Genomic DNA, 21,965 nt, shown 5'->3' on the forward strand with positions numbered 1-21,965 from the left:
GAATTGAATGAGTTTGTGTAGTATAATGAGGAATAGTGGGAGAGATGTTATCCTTAGCATTCTCATCCTTTTTATCTGAAGGAGGAGAAATATGAATTCTTGAAGTATTATCTAAAAAAACTCTAAAGGATGGATCATAGGTAATCTTTTGATAAGAGTACAATGGATTAGGATTTTTTTCAACACTATGTGTTAAAAGAGGTTGGGGATTATTAGCATTGTATTCTACGCATTTAGTCAAAATATGAATGAGAAAAAGGCTTGAAATATTGATAACATGCTTTAAATATACCTTAAATAGAAGACATAGCTTTGTGGTTCTCATAGTACCATTGAGAAGAACTCCATAAAGGAAGACAAACATAGGAGAATGAAAAAATCTATTATTGAACTCATAGGTTTGATGAAAATAAGTAAGAAGAAATGTAAGTCCACATAAGTGATAACACATAATTCTACTTTAGAGAGATCCATGTTAACAAACATAAAACTAGATAGGAATGTGACAATGATAATATATAGCAAACTAAATAATGTCTATAATGTAGATCACACAAAGAAGACCTAATTACCCAAATAAAAAAGTACAATGCGTGAAAGTGAAAAGTTCACCAAAATGTAGCCTAGGTGAATTTGTGCCTACAATGTAAGTTACAATAGAACTAAAACACACATAAAGGATATCTAAGGAGCACATCAAAAAGGAAATGTCATACATTAGGCTCACAAAAATGAAACATAAAAATGATAAATGCTAGGATAGATCACTCACCAAAGTATATATTATATTTAGGAAGCTCCAAAACTTTTAAACAAAGGAACCATGGTTAGCACAACGTAAGGTGCCAATTTGTGATCTTCATAATTTAGGATCTTGGGATGTGGTGTTCCTTTCCCTAAGAAAAGGAGTTATAAATAATATGCAAGAGAGAAATCTATTCTATGGAAGTAAGGTGCTATGAAATTAAAAGGATGGAAATACACTCACCTTGAGGGATAGTAGATGATGTAAGTTCATATCTAAAAATGGATTGTTAGACTGTGTTAGAATTTGAAACAGAGGTTGATCTACAACCTAGGAGGTAGAAATTATAAACTGCGAAAATCGAAAGGCCACAAAAATAGGTTGATTTTCTAGGTATAGATGCAATTGGGGTATAAGTCAATGTTTTGACCTATAATTGAGAGGTTGAAAACTAAAAATCTTTGATATATGATTGAAATTACAACTTCAAATTTGTAAAATCCGAATCTAGAACTATGTGATCAACACCCATGCACAAGAAAGAAGGGGGAATTATAGTGACGAGGGCCTTGTCTTGGTCAAGCCTCTATTTAGGAATTAACTTTGAATTAAATTAAAGGAAATTCTAACATGTACCGAAGATTAAATCTATTAATTAGACTATATCTTACCCTGTAGAGCAATTGTGCTTAGTATGTGATCAAGTATGTTGATGTAATAACCTTGAATCAATACAAAAGCCAAAAGGAATTCATGTAAGACAAAAATTCATGTAGTAGAGGATTTATAATTCTCCTTAATGTTGGATTGAAGCAGAAGACTTGAATGGATGTAGATCTCCTCCTTTGATGACCAGCTCCTTTGTCTCTAATGAAGAAAGACGCTATATCTATGGAAGGAAACACATAAATGTTTGATGAATGATGGATGGATGCCTTGAATGAATGGACATTAATGGATGCTTTCTTACTTGTTTAAAATCCTTGAATGTTTTTCCTTGAGATCTTAATAGTGATTTCTTGGTTGTACGCATGAAAATTAAGGCAAAAGCCTCCTTTTATAGTAATTTTGGGCTTCAAAATTGAGAGGGTCAACTACATTGGGCATGAACAAGTGGAAAAGCCTAAAATGAGCCTCAAAATTCCACAAATTAAAAACATCCTATATAGGTTGCACTTGTGAGATCTATACCGTAAAGGCTCCAATTAATGGGGAAAATGCAGAGATCTTAGATGTGCAAGTAGTTCAGAGAGAAATGAAAAGATAAGTGAGAAAATACAATTTTAATGTGAAATAGGTGGATAAATGAGAAATGACACATATAAGTTAGAGCTAACTTAGAGTTTTGAGCAATATTGGAGGAAGAACAAGGACCTTGGTTTAAATTATGTATGCAATTAGGTGCAATCTAAGATCATATCATAAGAAACACATTAAAGAGGGCCAAAATGTTCTCAAAAAGGACATAAAAGTAATTGCTTACTTTTTAAGATGATACAGTCTTTGTTTCAAATTTCCAAATTAGCTGTAAGAATTGAGTTTCTTGTTTGTGACATATTTGTATGTTCAATTTATCCTAATTATGCACCAAATCTTGCATTGTGCACTTCCTATTTTACATAGTCAACATCCAACTCCATAGAAAAGAAATCGTTGCATCCTTTTAGCATTTGAGCTTCCTTGAGCTTGATGGATCAAACTTCCTTCCAATGTGTGCAAACAATTCAATTACAAGATTTCTAGTTTGATCATCCATCCTAGCGATTGTCCCTTACACCTAATTTTCATCATACATACTCAAATAAGGAAAATCTTTAAATATCAACCCTAGTATGAGACCGAACTTCAAGGAAAATAATAAACGAGTATTATAATAAGAATACTCCTAAAATACTTATCTTGATAAATATATTTGTGTGCAATCTTTTGTTATCAAACTTAAAGGAAATTAATAAATGAGCACTCAATACACAGGGAAGGTGAAACCCGAACTCTAAAAAAGAGAATAAATTGTAGGTAGAAGAGTTAGGCCATGGGAATTAGAAGTCTCTTTTAATTAGCACCCCAATAATAAAATATCTAAACTTGTGAGTTTATGAATGACATAGCATATAATAGTTGGGGATTTGACTTTGATAATACCACAAATTAGGTACTTAAATAAGATGATGGACAAACCCTTAAGTTTGAAAGAGATAGAATAAAAACACTAATAGAGAGTTCAACCTCATGGATCTAGAAGAACTCATTTGAAAATGAGATACTTAAGATAAAACTTACTAGTTTCATGGTAAGCATCCAGACTCACAGGGGGAATGATGTCATTGTGATGTCGCAAAATAAAAAAAATGTCTCCAATCTTTGAAAAGTGAAGACCCATATAGCTAGGGCACATAAATTCCAACAAAAGGGAAACTAATAAAAATAAGGAAAACATTAAAAAAATAACAAGAAAAGAAAAATGTGCATGCTAATAGACAATAGAAATAATCAACTAGCAAGAATAACTAAAACAAAGTAGACAAAACTAAACTCACCATTAATAGTGTGAGACTACTGTGCTTGGTAAATGTTGAGAACACCCATCGACAAACTAAGGACAAAACAATCACACATACCAACAATATGCAAAACTCACCATTAATAGTGTGTGATTACCTTGCTTGGTAAATGTTGAGAACACCCATCGACAAACTAAGGACAAAACAAACACACATACCAACAATATGCAAACACTAAGGAAAACGAAAAAGAACAAACCAAAATGAGAATAAAAGACAAACAACACATAAAATATTTACCATTGTTGTGGAATGAAGAGGTAGGTTTAAGAGACATCACATTCTTGGTATTATAGGTTTAGAGGCATCTTTATGGTGATGATGGGATGACTAACTCTAAAAGTTTCATGATGTTGAAATATCAAATCTTTGACAAGTTTATCAATAGAAAGGATAAAGTTTAGAGTTTGCTTTCTGGTCATACTACGGTATCCAATTCTGAAAATTTCATGAAAGGAAAAACTACTAAAATCTTCATAGGGAGAAAAAAATTCAAAGTTGACTAAGTAAAACTATTCAAAATTAAAGCACACAAATGAAAATAGGATAAATGCAAAGAAGTCTCTAGTTTGTGAAAGAAAAATAAAATGCATATGTGCAAAGCAAAAAAACCTACATATGTAAAGTTTACTATAAAATGACCTATATTAGAATGTAATACTAAGTTTTCTTACATATGATTACATTATCTTGTTCATCTCAAATTTTATTTAAAAAATAGTTATCACTCTTATATAACATCCAAATTTATATCCTCTTCTACAATTTTCAAAATACAAATTTACATTTTTATCATTTCAAATACCTTTCCAAATCAAATTAAATACACCTCTACTTCTGTTCTTTATTACTATTGATGTTTAATTATTTATTGCTCATTTATAATTAATTACCCTAAATATCAAGGTGGAAATGTGGTTTATCCGTGACGACTTCGTCAAAGCATATGAAGAATTAAGCCACAAAGAATAATTAACTATTCCTATTGGAGTTGGTAACGTGGGGTGTGATTGTTGATCTTATCTATATAAAATTTAAATATATTATTGAAGTAACCCACTATCATCATAAAGTGAGGAGTGGTTAGGGATGAATTTTTACACGCTGAGTGCCCACTTTATCAAGAATGATATTTTTCCACATTTTAACTAACTTTATCAAGAATGATATTTTTCCACATTTTAACTAACTCCTTGTTCTATATGATTAGGCTTATTTTAACTAACTTTATCAAGAATGATATTTTTCCACATTTTAACTAACTCCTTGTTCTATATGATTAGGCTTATGATGTTTATTATTAAATCGGTTAAATGAGTATATATGAGGTACTTTTATATAAGAGGAGCGGAGGAGTGATGTTTGGTTAACTTTTGATTTTTAAATAAAATATAATATTCAATATTTTTGGGGGTCGAATTTGCGAGATTAGTTGTTTATGAGAATGATATTGATTGGTATTTCCTTGACCCCTCATGGCCCTCTATAATCCCTTTACAACGTCATTTGGAGTGTTTCTTAAGCATATATATATTAGAAAATATATTAGCTGGAATTTCATTTGTAACATTGTATAATAATATATTTTTAATAATTTCTAACTAATTATATAAGCTACTTTTAATTATTAAAAAGATAAAATAAAAAATTGAAACTAATAATAATTATCAATGTTTTTGAATATTTTATTTATTTGATTTACATCTTATAAACTAGTATATAAAATAAATTAGTCAACTATTGTATTGGTTTTCTACCCTCAACAAGTTTAGTATGGTTTTGTAATAGTTTTGGGGAGCAATGTTGCTATCAAAGCAATAAAGGAGGTGAAATGTGGTGACTCTATTTGTAAAGAGTTTAATAACCTTAATTCCATCTTACATGTTTCCAATAGTTTTGAGAAAGCTACTAACCAAGAGCTTGGATGCCATGCTTTTCTTGTAGTTCCAAATGAGGTGAAATCTCTTGAAGATAGAATTGACGTTCTAACCTAAAAAATCCAAGAGGTTAGAAAACATATGGTCAATATCACGAGGTTTGGTTGCAAAATTATGTTGAGCATTACCACCACTTTCTCGCATAAACACCAAGAACTCTCCAATTTCTTAAGGTTAGAGTCGCTCAACACTCATAGAAGTGGGAGAAAGGCCATCAAGCTTACTTGTTTGCTCTTAAGTGTTATTTTCGAAAGGGTTCTCCCTACATTATTTTTTTCTTGTGTTTTCCTTCTCTTATCATTATACGCATTCTCTATTAGCACACCTAACTAAATAGCCCTTAAATTATAACCATGAAAATACGAGAACCTTTCAAATACAACTACACTCATAATATATCTTTGATAATATCTAATAATTAATTAAAATTAATAAAAATACATTATATTTTAAGTTTTTATCAAAGATACACCCAAAAAAAAAAACAAAGATGAAAATTGTAGGTGCATAATGCCTAAGGAAGATCAATGAGAGAATGTGCCATTTTACACTTTGATATTGATGAATCACATTACATCCTAAAATGTACCAACATAATGATATATTGATAAGAGGAATGGCGGTTTCCCAGAGTGTCTAATTTAAAGAGGAAATGCTCATGGAGTCAAATCCACGTTTCCATCAAGCTCGTACAAAAGGTTATAATCCATTTAAAAACTAGGAAATTTCCATACACAAAACAGAACAATGTAGCCTATTAAAGATGAGTAAAAACTTTCATTATCATTTCATTACCTACGTCATTTATTTATAGTTGGACCACCGGCAAAACATTGAATAGGACCACCAAATTTGTCCTCGGGGAAGTGGAGAAAATGAGATATATATATATATAGTACCAGAGCTTTTGGGTGACACAGCATTGTACTGTAGAAGAACAGTGAAAGCTAGTGTCTTTCTTCAAGGGTGTTCCCACGAGATAAAACAGTATCTTAAAACGAGTAGATAAGCCCCGCTTAACACTAAGCGACATATGTTTAACATTGGATGCTCTTCTCTCTCCTTTTGATGATGTGATCTCACGCATTTACATCACACAGACAAAATGCATTGTCTGCATAATCTGACATAATGGCCGTATTTCTGCGTTTGAATACCGTTAGTTGCAATAAAAAAATGTTCAGATGACCGTGATGTAAGCCGCCACGTCAATGCACAAACCGTCAAAGTTTCAACTCGCAACCGTCACGGTGGGACAGCTGACGCTTGGGAATAAGGGTGACGAAAAGTCCCCACGACGACGACTGGTCAACCGTCAAATTGAACGGGCAAAGCCTCCCCACCGCCAAAGGAAAGCGAAATACGGCGGGAATGCACGTCCAAACTGTCGCTGTCATCTTGCATGGCGAACTGTCGTGGAAAGAAATAAGCCCCCTATCTTTGTCTCCACACGACCGGGGCCTAATCGGCCTAATTTACACATGTCGAGGTCTGATTGGGCCCAGACAAGACGGGCGCCACGTGTCGGAGGTTTTGGAATAAGAATTCCGCCGGCTTTATTTTTCGGGCGCTTTTTTTTAATTAAGCTCGATTTGTGCTCCCTTCTTTTTATTTCGCTTTATGTATTTTAAAAATAAAAGCGAATTAAATACGGATTTTGCATATTTAAATTTGAAATACAGCCAGTGTCCGAAAATGTGCACTGACACAAGTGGGGAAATCCATGGAACCATATGGTACAGAGCTCAGACGGGCTGCGCAGCATCAATAAATGAACTTTTAGGTTTTCTCGAGTTGGCGCATAATTTTAAGCTCTGCTTGCTTTTCTGGCCCCGAACGGTGCAGAATGGGGGGTGATTGTGGAGGAAGTGGAGGCATTAATGGCGGAAACTTCTGTACTGGACGCATGCGCATGGTATTTAGCAGCCTGTTTTGGTTCATGAAGGATTTATCCATGTGAATTTCAGTTGGCTATGGCAGCGGCAGCAGCGCCGATACCTCAACAACAGGAACAAAGCAATTTGCAGACTGAGAAGTCGAAGTGCAAGAGAAGGCGAAGGAGGGAAGGAGCTGTGGGATTCGAACAGCGGACATCGAGTAGTAGTAGGGACAAAGTGAGAAGGGCCCCACAGGCGGTTACCACTGAGGGCGCTTGGTGCTGCGTGGCGAAACCCTTGGCTAGTCCATCCCCTCCTCCTCCGCGCCGCTGCAACAGCAAGCCCAAGGAAAATCAAACCCTAGAAAAGCCCCCCGTAGACACTGTTAAAAATCAGACCTTGGAAAAAGAGAGTGCTGAAATTGCGAAGGTGGAGAGTTCGAATCCCACCCCGGGGGAGATTTTGAAATCGGGGGAGATCTCGGCGCTCATCAAGCAGGGCTTCATTCCAGATAAACAGGCTCTGGGAAGCTCGAGTCCTAGTCCGAACAGAAACCCTAATCCTAACGGCAGCGTCTCGCCTTTCCGAATTCGTTTGTCGCCGGGAAGGGTTTCTCCTATTATGGACTCGGCTTCTGCTACTCTGAGCTACGGAAAGTTCAACTCTGTTCTTAATGCAGGCCTGCTTAATCCGTCGTCGTCTCCGCCCGTGGAAAAAATCAGATCCTCTCCCACGCTCTTCGAAATGATGGCTCATGAACAAGAACTGCAGCCCAAGCAGCAGGTTACCGCTAATGGCAATGCTAGCTTACAACATTCTCAGTCACTTAACGGGAAACAAACCTCTGCTCAGCAGGACCGGCAGTTTTTCATGCAAGAGAAGATTTTGGCCATTCTTGGAAGCTGCAGTCCAGGTAGCCAGTTCAATGATTCGGAGTCCAGCGATGTCAAACTGACGCTGAGTTCCAAGGACGGACTTTCCGTTACTTTGAACGTTCATAGACAGATTCTAGTTGCTCATAGCAGGTTTTTTGCCGCCAAGCTGTCGGACCGATGGTCGAAACAGCAGCGCAGTTTGCCACATTTGGTGGAGATTTCGGACTGCGATGATGTGGAGATATACATGGAGACTCTGCGTCTGATGTATTGTAAAGACTTGAAGCGTAGGCTCATGAAGGAAAGCGTTTCCAAAGTTCTTGGCATCTTGAAGGTATTTGTGCTTGCCTCTATAGATCCTCAAATTTATTTCACGTTCCAGATCTGCTGTCCATTCTTATATTTGCCATTATTTGCTTAAATGCTTGAACAGTAGCATAGATTGCAGTTTTTTTTAATACTTACTCAGTTTGCAATACATGTTTGAAGTGCTCGAGAAACTATTTAGTAATCCCTGGCCTTTGCCTGTACTCAACACGCTCTGTTTTTCTTTGATGGTGAGATTGCATAGCAGAATGGGTTCCGTTTTCCAACTTGCAAGAATTCTTTAGGATTAGCACTCGATAAACAGTTGAGTGACCAATCAATTCAATCTACCTCTTATCATACCGTCTCTTCCTCTGCGTTGTGAAACACTCCGAACCTTAGGTCGGTTGTTTCATAGTTGGTTCTGATGTATTTGTATTCTTACAGGGTAAATCTTATATTTAACTTCATACATATATTAGAAGCCTCAGAAAGCAGCTCTTATATAGGAAGAACCGATTCTTCCTCTCTTTTATTTTATTGACCAGCTTTTCACAAAATCAACTCTTAACAGATTATATTTGATTCCAGTTTTCCGTAAATGGTTGCGTTTGAGCTTGGCGTAGTCAAATTCTATCCAGTAGGCAACCGCTTATCACTTGAAGGTGATCAGCTTTTGGTGGATATAGCATTAAGATAAATAATTCTTGTATAATTTGGATAATGAGTGGATTATATGCGAGGATTTCAAAATGCATTTCAATTCCCGTAGATACATATGCTTAATAGAATCTGTTGAACAGGTTGCATTTCAAGAGTGCAAATATAAGCAATTCTTTGTACTGAATTAGATCTGATCAATGTTCAGCTGTTTGTTGATATTCTTTCTGTTGAATTTTGTTGTGATTAGCAATCTGTAGCAATATATTAAGAAGATTGCTACAAGTGAAACATGCAGAGTTTTCAATGGTGCCTGATTTTCAGCCATGTGAGCTTTCCAGCTGTCTTGTGCATGATATAATTAGCTTACAAAAAAAGCTTGATTGCCAATGAATTATCATATCTTTGGGTTATATTAAGGACATATTAAAGACCCTATATTGTCATAAATAGATTTACCAATCGTATGTGTGGCTGTGAACTTGTCTGGTGGACAAGTTTTAATTTTTTCTACCATTAGTTGCATGCTATCACAGGGAGTACAAGATTTTTTTGTTGTGAACCTTGCAAACCTTGAGAAGAGAAAGGTGAAAGAAAAGTCTTGAAAGGTGGTAGGATTGTTATTATTGAAACGTTTGTGATTTGACAGGGTGCAAAGGTGCAACCATGAAAATAGAGAGAAGAAAAAAGGAACAAGAGGCAAAGTGTGCTAAGGTTGTGAATGTTTGAAAGTTTATGATTATCCATGGGACAATTGGAGTAGGTAGAAAACTCACAAATTTCTGAAGATTGTGGAGTTTGTCAGTTCATGAACTTGGTGAAAGTTTGATAGGTTTGCCACAAGCTCAAAATTAGAAAATTAATGAAATTGGGCTGAAGGCTCTAGTGTTATAATCTTTTGGACGACTTCTTGGTGTTTGGGTTCTAATTTTTTTAACTTTTTTGTGCTTCAAAGTCGTATAAACCTACCTTGTCTGTTAGGCCATCCAATGCACCTATAGAAACACCAAGCTTTCTTCCTTGACCTTCAGCTGTTTTGCAAATTGTTGCTCCTATTCTTGAATCTTCATCAATAGAAATTTCCCTTTGCCCCCCAATTTGTTGATACTTTGAAAATTTGTCAAATATAGCTCTCAAGATTTTTCTGTCTTAGTACGTTTCTTCTCTTTATTTTCAAGTTTGTTTTGTTTTTTGTTTCTTTTGAACTGACAATAGTTGTAGATGCATACATCTTTTTACATGCCAGTACTGGTTTCTGCCTAATGTCTTCTTCTCTATCATTACTAACATTAAATGTCTCTTCAAACTCTAAAATCTGAGCTTCCTTGTTGTCTTGTCTCTCAAATGAATGACTGTTAGGTTCAAAGTTTTCACTATGAAGCATTGTCCTGTAGCGATGTGTCTGCTCCAAAAACCCCACAACCTCAACAGGGAGACAGTTTCAAGACTTGGGAACTTGGGCAAAAATGCCCCCCTGCCCCCCCACAACATCCATAGCTCTCTAGCATCGCTGGGTCAATGTATTGAAATCTTAAGGGCCCATTTGGCAGTGGGAATTAGACTGTACTAGGCATCTGTGAATTCTTAAAATCTCAAATCCTCCGTTTGGGTTTGCCAGATCGGAATTGAGAATAGGAATATGAATTCCAAGTTAGGCCGAAAAACAGGCATTTGCTAGTCCACCTCAATAGGTGGAATTAGAACATCAATTGCTATTCCAATTTTACTTTTTCATATTTAATGAAAATTTGAAGTCTGCTTAATCCGCTGTCAGGCTGATTTCTTTAGTGTCTGATCTGTTCCACAAGCAAAGCACGTAAAATTCTGGTTGAAAGTTACGGTGAATAAGGTGGTTTCTGCCACTTTGCTGAACTCTGACTGAAACTGGAGATAATTTAATGGTGGACTGCAAGTACCTTCAGATGATTTACATGATTCTGTAAATCTTATATATTCTGAATGATATGCTAGAGGCATCATAGATATACTTTCATCTGATTCAGGACTGTGAAAACAGTGTGCAAATAAATATGCTGATGGTGACACTCTTGCTGGTTGTGACATTGCTGAATCTCCAGTCTTTATACAATCATTACCATTGGTAATTGTTTTGAGCTCTTTCTTTTTCTCTGGAGTTCTAGGCAGACTTGCATATGTACCCAAGTCTGGTGCCATCAGAATAGATTCTTCATTATTGTTACACGCTGGCTCTAATGGGTGAGGGGTTTCAATCAAACTTATGAATTCAGATACCACTGCTTTTGATGATACAAATTGGAATGGCTCTTCATGAATGTTAAGCTCAAATCTAGATCTGAGTGCCAGAGTATTTTCCAACGCAATTGATGCTGCATTGAGACCAAGCTGAATCCACACTTGGAATGTGGACAAAGGACTGTGCCACAAGCGGATGGAGCAGAAGGATTAGTTACAGGCAACACTCTTGCAGGTGATTCCTACTCTGCAGCCTATGCATGAACCCCTTGAGAAATCCTGAGAATTATTTATTCCACTGGGGAGGAATCCATTCCACAATTAGTTTTGTTGAACCAAACAGATTCAGAATAACAAATCAAGAATTAATTTTGTCAAATTAAACGAGTCTGGAATAACAAAATCCAATGCTTAATTCCTATTCCAGCAGCTAAACAGGCTCTAACTTCACGAGAACTAGTTTGTCTTTCATGGGGCACTTGTAGAGATGTTATACTGCAAATTTTGACATGAAGATTTTTATTTGCCTCAATTTTGTATTTCAACCCATCCCCAAATTTCATTTATATTCTTATTTGTCCCACCCATGCTACTATAATAGTTGGGTGGCCCCTGGTTCTGTCAAAGCTAGTTTATGACCTAGTCGCATAGTCCATTTGAGAGTCTATAGATCCAGGGCTTGTTGGATCATAAACAGTTTACCTTCTAGCCCCAGCTTCCCCTTGCCCCAATGTGCAAATGCAGAGTGCATCAGAACAGGAAAACTAAAAAAATGGTGCTGCTTTGCTGCCATCCCCAAATTTAGGCTCTTGGACCCCCATCCTAGAAACCTGCCCCCGTGTTTTCACATTGCCTTGTTAGGAAATTCCATTTTACGATGCTTTGATCACCAATTTGTTTTGCTGTCCACTTCTGATTGCCAAGGCTTGTGTCACTACAACGTATAATATTTATGAAATTTGTAGAAGACATTGCTGTTTGGATCTCTGTAAGGAGGACTTCTACTTCAGGACTGGCATTGATAGCTTTTTGTATTTAGTTTTAAAATTTCACTATAAGAACTTCCTTACAAATGGAAGTGGGATGTAGAGGTCTATTAACAAACCCAATTGCTGTTTTTGTCTGTGATAGTTTTGCTTATTGTTATTGGTTCTTGCTCCTATCAAGTGAAGCATCTGACCCAATATGTCTATTATTATGTAAATATCTCTTCAAACTTATTTTGAAAATCCTCCCTTGGAGTTTTTTCCCCAAGTCACGTTTGCTTCTTCTTTCACTTGATTGTATAGGATGAAAATTTCCCAAGTTACCAAATTATTCTTTGGAAGTGCAAGTACCTGGTCCAGCCTGGCTGGAATACGGCCAGGGTCCTGGATTTGGAGTGTGGGTTCATTAAGGAGGACACAGGTTGGAATTTTGCCAAATTTGAACCGGAATTTTATGTAAGTGGCAGAACCTGGGCAGAATTTGCCTGGTTTTGGATTTCCTTCGATTTTCTATAATTCTTTTTTGGTCTATTTTGGTCAACTCAACTCCAACCCTAAAATAGATCACTTAAAAGGTAAAGAATGTGTCATTTGTTCATTCGCGAGTGAAAAATAAAACTCTTGCCTCCACTAAACTTTCTTGTTTGCTTGCCATTGATCAAGGAGTGTAAGGGTGATTGTTTAACCAGAGTGTGCAAAGTTGGATATTCAATTGCCTGCCTTGGTGTACTTGTAGTTGATTATCATCAATTGCTACCTAGTGATGACAAGACTGCTCTTGAGGCTGAGATTGCCATTATCAATACCAGCGGCACTGTTTGTGCTTCTAATTTGCCATAGCAGGAAGATGCTGATATGTTTGATGAGATATTTGATTAGTAATAGCTGATTATTAATATTGACATTATTAGTTTTGAACTGAAACGTTGATATGGTGGTGTATTTTGGCATTTTGCTATGTTACTTGGACTAAAACATTAATATATATGGTGGCATATTTCGCTATGTTGCTTAACTATTAGCATACTGATGTAATATGAACTTATTTTCTGGTGCATATATGTGTATATTTAAATTTTGTATGGATTTGTACAGATGAATACAAGGCAAACTTGAAGCCACCCCCAAGAAAGATTGGACAAACCCATGAACTTGAATCTCTAACCCGAATCCCATTCCTATTTTTTGGGCAGATTTATGATACCAGGGATTGCCTAAAGTGAGTTTTTAGGCTGGAAAAGGAGCAAATATATGCATTACATGTTTGGAAGAAATGCTAAATTGTGATTAGAAATCTAAGGTGAAGATCTATAAAGATGCAGTGTTTGACCTTACAATTTAATGCCCCCAACTAGGAGTTTACTTGTTTTACCTTAAAATTCCTAACTAGGGTTTGGATTGTGCTTGGAAATGGCAATTTACTTAGTCTCTGTAATTTCCCTACTAGGAATCTGGCCATTTTCAATACTTAAACATACAACACTATGTGTTCGAGTTGAATTTAATTAAGAAATAAGAATGATTTAAAATGCATTTGACATTTTAACTTATATAAGCCCAGTCTTTGGCTTCTCTCCAAACTCAGCCCTAAGGAGGACAAAGGGTACTTGTCATACCAACAAGGGGATTTCATCAAAAGTTCCAAAACACATATTCATACTGATCTTGGCATTATGCCCTCATGGTTTTCTGACATATATGCCTTAGCTTCTGTTGGGATTTACCCACCTTGTGAGGAATTACTCCAGCCGATCCCTATAACCAACTTATCCTTACAAGAGGCTATAGCAAGAGATTGAGAAATAGGCTTATGCATATATGATTCTCTCTCTCTCTTTCTCTCTCTCTCTCTCTCTATGATTAGCACATGTGCACACATATTTGACCATATGAAGATTCTTTATCCCTCAGATAGTTCAGATATGATATTCAGTAATTTGTATTGATTTAGAATTAAGCTGCATAATAGAAGTTGCAGGTCCTGAGTTATAAACTACCCTTTTCATATTAGTCTCTTGTTCTCTACATCCAATGATGAGAACTAAATATGTTTTATAATCTCTGATTTCATTTCTAATCCATTCTCATTAAATATAATTTTCTTGATTCTTTCGATGATGGAATTTATCTGTTTCACTTGGCAGATTGTTATAATACAGTAAGAAAATATACCTGTAGTTCCTTATTCAACGTCTATCTTAGGTTTCCTAATGCAGAATAATAAATATACCATTCTATTTTCTCCCCTTGAATAAGAGATGATGATGGTCTTCTTATTCTGTAAATCTTCATCATACCAAGAGTTGCCCCTCCTTATTACAAATCATTATATGCACAAATTTAAGGATTAGTCTTCTTTTACCAATGATTGCCCCATAAGGTAGTCACCGCTTAGTGAACTTCTATGGCATGATTAATCACCACAAGCTAGATATACTGTCATCTACAGAATAAACCATATAACGTGTTTACTCACATTAAAGATATGAAACTCTTTGATACACTAGAATAGAGAAATTGAGTTCCTCGATGATATTGCACTTTTCAAGATTGGCTTACAGCAAAACAGAGACTGTGAATGCTAGATCTCTGAACTCTTCTGCTTAACAGAATTTGAAATTGCCCATGCTTAGAAAGGTTGATGTGAAGCTTGGAATACCTGTTCACAACAGTCAGAGTTAGTGAATAGGAAGAAATGACAAAATACACCCAAATGCCAATCACTGCATATTCTCTTTTGTTGCCGTTTCTCCTTCAAACACCTTTTCTCTAGATATTTGCAGGTAAGCGCGATATCGGAATAGTTATTTCTGCTTCTGTACTGCTTGAATTGGTTTTGCAGGATTGGTTTACAGAAAAACAGAGACTGTGAATGCTAGATCTGTGAACTCTTCTGCTTAATAGAATTCGAATCTTCCCATGCTTAGAAAGGTTGATGTGAAGCTTGGAATACCCATTCACAACAGTCAGAGTTAGTGAATAGGAAGAAATGAGTCAATACGCCCAAATGTCAATCATTGCGTATTCTCTTTTGATGCCGTTTCTCCCCCAAACGCCTTTTCTCCAGATATTTGCAGGTAAGCCTGATAGCCAAATAGTTATTTCTGCTTCTGTATTGCTTTAGTTGGGACGCAATAATTATAATGGTTTCTATTGAAATCCCTGGCACCTTCACATATCTTCCATTCTAAAAATATATTCTCCTTTTCATTGGATAACTATTAAATTTAATTAATTTTTGATCATATTGTATTATATTAGTTAATTATTTTATATTGTAATTTCATTAATAGTTTTATATTAAATCCTGTTGCGGAAAGGGATTATTACATACAATTTGCTAGACTTTTGTCAAAAAAACCCTCCCCAATCCACTAATGCATATTGCTATGGAAGTGAGACTTTTTTCTAATTCTGGACAAACTGAGGGAATGATGGAATCTATTGGGCCCTCTCTCAAAGTAAAAGAAATTTCAAAAGAAGAGACATCTTTCCAAAAAGAATTATGAACTTAGAAACTTCTTTTAGGGCAATATTAGGTTTGGTATTCTAGTCTTTTCTGAATTGAAGTTAGACACTACTATATGGATGCATAAGTGTCTAGGACACTAGCAAATGGATGCAAAAGTTTTTGTGAAGAATTAAGGTTCATATTATCTGGACAGATCTATGATGGACTGAAAGTGCTTGCAAAATATGCTACAGATATATTAAATCCTGCTGCGGAAAGGGAATGTTACATACAATTTGCTAGACTTTTGGCAAAAAAAAAAACCTTCCCGATCCACATGCATATTGCTATGGAAGTGAGACTTTTTTCTAAAGCTAGACAAACTGAGGGAATGATGGAATCTATTGGGCCCTCTCTCAAAGCAAAAGAAATTTCAAAAGAAGAGACATTATTTGCCAAAAAAGAATAATGAACTTAGAAACTTCTTTTAGGGCAATATTAGGTTTGGTATTCTAGGCTTTTCTGAATTGAAGTTAGACACTACTATCTGGATGCATAAGTGTCTAGGACACTAGCAAATGAGTGCAAAAGTTTTTGTGAAGAATTAAGGTTCAGATTATCTGGACAGATCTATGATAGACTGAAAGTGCTTGCAAAATATGCTACAGTTTTAGACTGAAAAATGGAGCAAATACGGCACGTCTATGATAATGGACACCCAATTGTTTTTAGAAATATAAGGTGAAGATCATAAAGTCTGTAATGTCTGACCTTACAATTTGCAATGTCTGACCTTACAATTTGCAAGCTAGACTTCTGGCAAAAATAAACCTTCCTGATCCAACTTTTATGCATATTGCTATGGAAGCGAGACATTTTTCTTTCAGCTAGACAAGTTGAGGTAATCTATTGGGCTCTCTCCTGAAACAAAATAAATGTCAAGATAAGAGACAATTTTCAAAAGGAACTTAGAATCCTAACAAGTTAAGCTCAAAATTGCTTTATCTGTATCAACTCTGCAGCCAACTAGAAAAAAGATCAGTTACTTTTGCCTAATCAAGACCACATGAAAGAATTCTGTGAGCTGAAAGTATCCTTCTACCCTTTTGGAACAGAAGACTACATAGTCCATTAAGAACCCTCACTGGGTTCATAGCTTCTCTATGCGATCTTTCTCCTTTTATCCTCCTCCCTAACCTTGAGGAGCCACAGCTAGCTTTTTTGATTCCAATTGAGAGAGTTAAAACTCCAGTTGAACCTAGCTGGTACACGTCTGTTAAGATTTCTACCAATATACCTCAATCATGAGTTTCTCTAAAACTTGAGTGACTTATTTTCCAACTGTCCCAGTCACCGAAAAGATATTTTCTTTGTTTTCTGCTCGGAAAGGAGGTTCAAAGTGATTCAAAGAGACTTCTGAACCATGTGGATTGTCTTCTTGTTGCAAACTGAAAGAGAGAAAAAACACTAAACCCAAGAACAGCCCTGGTTTCTCCTTGCAAATTCAGTATCCAGTTTGCAAACTTTCTCAATCCATTTTTCAAACTGAACGGTCCAAGAACCTGATGGGGATATTTATGACACCGTCAATTTCTGCCCGAGTTGGTAAAACTATAAGTTTATAACAACTGAATGTCGGACCTCAAAATACAATAATTGTATCCATGGACCCTGTGATTACTAGACCTTGATGGAATGGAAACTAGGCTTGGATGAGTCTGCCATGACACCCTCATAAAGTCCGTTATGAAAATACTCAACTCTTCAATTTTGAAAAAAGTGCCTATTTTTTTCCAACTGCTATATCAAATCAGGTTCTGTTATAAATTTACAATCAAAAGAAGATTGTACAAGTGAACCCACATTGACAACAGCTGCTGAATCAAATAAAGGGTCCCAATGGCATACAAAACCTCCATCCAAAAAACTGAAGGCCACAGATTTTAATATTCATCCATTGATTTATTTCTGAGTCTCTTTTGGAAATATCTGTACATCAATTATTTGGTGAGTTTTTCCTTAGTTTGTAAATTCATCATGAACTACTAATTCTGGTCCATGATCAGCCAAAACCACCGAAGTATTGCCCATTGATAAAGATTCCAACACTTCTACAAGAGACCCACTCCCTGGACATGGTGTTTGGAGAACAAACTATTTTGGAATTCATTCATTGTCATTTCCCAACCTGTCCTTGTCTAGTTTGGAAGCTCAAAAGTGATTAGCCATCTGCTGCTTAGTCAAAAGTGGAGAAAGGTTTGCGTTATGTGAGAATGATCTGCTACCTGCAGAAATTGCCACATCAATTTAAAGGATTTAACACATTATTGCATCTCAAAGGTTTTATCGTGTGTGGAGCCCTTAGCTGACGGAGCATTTTTCATGACAGCAGAGGCCTGGGGTTTGGAGGATTTCAGAAATCCACATAGAAATGGTGATTCTGTTGCCTTCTTGTTGCTGGATGACACCTCCTTATCTTCAGTGATTTTCTCTTAGTTTGTTTTTACTAACGCAGGGTCTGCAATGCTCACCTTCACACCCTATTACGTTATGTAGAGCCAAGTTACTGGATTCCTCTGGAAATCTCTGGATCCTCATTCTGAAGCGATCTGTATCTGGGTGGAGTCTTCTCAGATCCTGGCAGGATTCCAGAATGGAATCCAGATTCTCGGTGGATCCTTCACTGAGGGATCCACAGAGATTCTGCTTTCCATTCTGGAACCCTGCCCGGATCTGTGGGAATCCAGACACATGGGCAAGGAAAGAGGCCCACTTCAACATTTTATATATATATTTTTTACATTAAAGTCAAACTCAACCCTAATTCGACAAAACGTTCACCTTGATTCTGTTGAAGATAATGACAGAGAATATGGAATTGGATATTAAGATTACTATCTTAATTTTTAAATACGAAACATTGAAATATGGCCTGTTATTAAAATTTTCAGAATGTAATATCATTTTGAGTCTTTGCAAATTATGAAATACTACATAATCATATATTGACAGTTATGAATTTATCATTTTATGAGAATCATTCTTCTAACTTATTATAATTCATTATATGTCTGAACATTGAAGTTTGGAACTAATTATTAATGATTAATTGGAACTAAGTTTGGAACTAATGACTAATACTGATTCTGATTCGCACTAATGATCTGGCCAAATTTTTTTTTTGACTAATCCCCGAATCTGAAGTTTGGAACTTATTATATGTTTGAACATTGAAGTTTGTGCTTTGTGAAGTGGTTAGCTGTTGTGAGGCAGAGGTGTTATTCCACACAGACATACAAGTGTGAATGCTAGGCCTGTGACAAAGTTAATTGATATGCACAGAATTGGTCCTTATTTCCACTTTGAAATACACAGAAGGAATATGGGATCTCTTTATTTTGCTTGATAGAAGGAATATCGAATCTTTCTCTAAAGACAAGTTTCATATTTCTTAGCTAGATACTATTTGTGGAATGAGTTTATATTATTTTTGTGCCTTTGCAGGTTTCGGCTGCCATTGTTTTTGATGCGGGCATGCTATCTTGCCTAGAGTATCTGGAAGCAGTTCCATGGACTGAGGAGGAAGAGGACAGAGTTTCTTCATTGTTGGCACAGCTTCAACTGGAGAGTATTGGGGCAGGGGAAGTACTAAAAAGGATTTCTACAGAAGATTCTAATGTGGGTGCATCAGAGGATGTCCTTGTTAAACTACTACAGCTTGTGCTCAAAGGTACAGATGAGAAGGCAAGACGTGAAATCAAGGCCTTGATCTCAAAAATGCTTAGAGAAAATGCTTCTCTGAGTAGGGATTCATTTGATGTCAGCAAAGACAGTTTATACAGAGCTTGCAATACATGTTTAGATTCTCTTGTTCATCATTTCATGCAGGCCTCAAGTACTGATTTCATGGAGAGAGCAAGTGAAGACCGGGGCTTAATTGTCAATCAGATAGCTCGTGAAGCTGATAATCTTCATTGGATGCTTGACATTTTGATCGATAGACAAATTGCAGATGATTTTGTGCGAATGTGGGCTAATCAGGCTGAACTTGCAGCACTGCATTCCAAAATACCTACAATGTATCGGTATGAAGTCAGTCGTCTTACAGGGAGACTTTGCATTGCATTAGGAAAAGGCCAAGTTTTGGTTCCCAAGGATATTCGTTTCACACTATTACAGGCCTGGCTGCAGCCATTGTATAATGATTTTGGCTGGATGCGGCGGGCATGCAAATCATTGGACAGGAAAGTAGTGGAAGATGGAATCAGCCAAGCAATTCTGACATTACCACTTAGACAGCAACAGGGCATATTGCTTAGTTGGTTTGATCGATTTCTAAGCAGTGGTGATGATTGCCCAAATCTACAGAGAGCATTTGAAGTCTGGTGGAGAAGAACATATGTAAGGCCGTATGTAGAAGCCAATCAGATGCAGCTACAAGTTGCTTCATACAATCAAATGTGAAGTATTTGGTTGGGTATTTGTTAAATTACCTAGCAAGTTTGTTGTAATTTACAACTGACATTTTCCAGATTGGAAAAAGAGTTCTGTACAGTGATGGTAATTATTATTGATCAATGTCTTAGTGTTCTGAAAAGATTAATCCGTTTGAAAAATGGTGCAATTCTATAGCAAGGGTTGTGACCATTCTTAAATTTGCATTTTGTGATGTAATTTTTCCTTTTTGCACCAAGAGGAAAGTAGATGTAATTTAAGGTAGCTTATAATAGAATGTTTAATGGATATGTTGTTGGCTGTGACCATTCGTAAATTTGCATTTTGGGACGTAATTTTTCCTTGTTGCACCAAGAGGAAAGTAGATGCAACTGGAGAAGGTAACTCATAATAATATGGTGGTCAAATTCATGGTAAAGTTGTAATAGGAGGTTTAATGGATAGGATCTGACCATTTTTTTGACAAGCAAAGGCTCTTGACTCACTTAAGCATTGTTACAGTAGGAAATGTGTGTCGTTTTAACTCAAACCTTTTCTGCAGCATTGCACTGCTCAGTTAGTACTTCCTCCCATTATAGATAATTTGTTTTATGATGTATGACCTCATTTCGAGATATTTTAGGATTTATCTGGGAGATTGTTTTATTAGCGCGACACTTTGTGCTCTTCAGGTCTTGTCCAATACCTCTTATAAAACGAGGCTTGAGTAGATCAACACATTGACCTTTGACAAGAAAGGAGCCATGGACTAATAAGCTGTATGTATGGAATGTTTCCTGATGTTTGTAAATCACATGCTTGGTCGCTAAGTTTACTTTCTAGTTGTAAATGATTATTTAGTCAACTTTGAAGATGGGTTTGTATCTATAGTTTTCAAATGATTTTGGGATGGCTGAACAATCAAGATTCGAGGTGATTTTTCCTATGTTGTGCTGGCGTTAGCCACTGGCTTCTCCAACAGTAGATGCTTGAACTTCTTTGGTATTTTAATTTTGAATTTCCCTTTTACCTTCGTAGTTTCAACGTTCTTTTTTCAGCAGCTCCGATTTGCCCGTCGTTACTTTGTCTTCAGTGGCCGTTAGCTGTTGGACATCATTCATTGAAAAGCAGGGTTATCTGGGAAAATGTTTCCGCCATAATTTGATCCGTCTCAGAAATGGTGATGTCCTGGAAACTTTGGAAATCTGTCCGTTGACTGTCCTATAATATTAGTTTTAAATATAGAGAATTTTATTTATTCGTATGAAAACATGAATTAAACATTTGAGAATCTTAACATAACGTTTGTGTTTAGTAATTAAAATTGAGAATTTACATGTGTGAAAATTAAATAATTGATAATTAAATTATTTAAAAATTATTTAAATTTAAATTTCACACATGTAAATTCTCAATTTTAATTACTAAACACAAACGTTATGTTAAGATTCTCAAATGTTTAATTCATGTTTTCATACGAATAAATAAAACTCTCTATATTTTTAATAAATTTCCCTAGTTTTTTATGTTGTCACCATTGACGTCCCCTGCTCTTAAGAAGAAAAAAAATGCATTGAGAAAGAACGTACAAATTATATGTCTATTGCCTAAGCTAAAGAGTCTACATCATCCAAAAGTTTTGGTTTGAGATTTAAGAATGAGAATTTGAAACTTTTGATTTGGGATTTTGGAACTTGAAATCTAGATTACAGTGTCTACAATTTGTTTTGGAATTGTTTGGTTCAAACTTAAAAATATTTGATATTTGGAATTTTTTATTCTAGGCTCGGTTGGTTCAAAATACGAATATATGTTTCAAAAAATGAGTACAAACTTTATAGTAAGAAAGACAATCTGTATCTCTAATTCCCAATTCCAATTCCAATTGTGTGGACCCAAACAATAGATTAAATTTTTTT

General features: G+C 35.9%; 1 protein-coding gene across 1 annotated transcript; it reads left to right on the forward strand.

Moving 5' to 3' along the window:
• The first annotated feature begins 6,921 nt into the window (after positions 1 to 6,921).
• On the forward strand, positions 6,922 to 20,357 carry LOC149578205 (BTB/POZ domain-containing protein At1g63850-like). Its single transcript, XM_089827799.1, has 2 exons — positions 6,922 to 8,329; positions 19,117 to 20,357. Exons 1-2 carry the CDS (start codon positions 7,217 to 7,219, stop codon positions 20,074 to 20,076), a joined length of 2,073 nt encoding a protein of 690 aa, XP_089683925.1. The 5' UTR covers positions 6,922 to 7,216; the 3' UTR covers positions 20,077 to 20,357.
• Positions 20,358 to 21,965: the final 1,608 nt, after the last annotated feature.

This window comes from Cupressus sempervirens, chromosome 1, assembly GCF_028749045.1.
Source record: "Cupressus sempervirens isolate cs-2001-9-10 chromosome 1, ASM2874904v1, whole genome shotgun sequence".
NCBI classification, from domain to species: domain Eukaryota; kingdom Viridiplantae; phylum Streptophyta; class Pinopsida; order Cupressales; family Cupressaceae; genus Cupressus; species Cupressus sempervirens.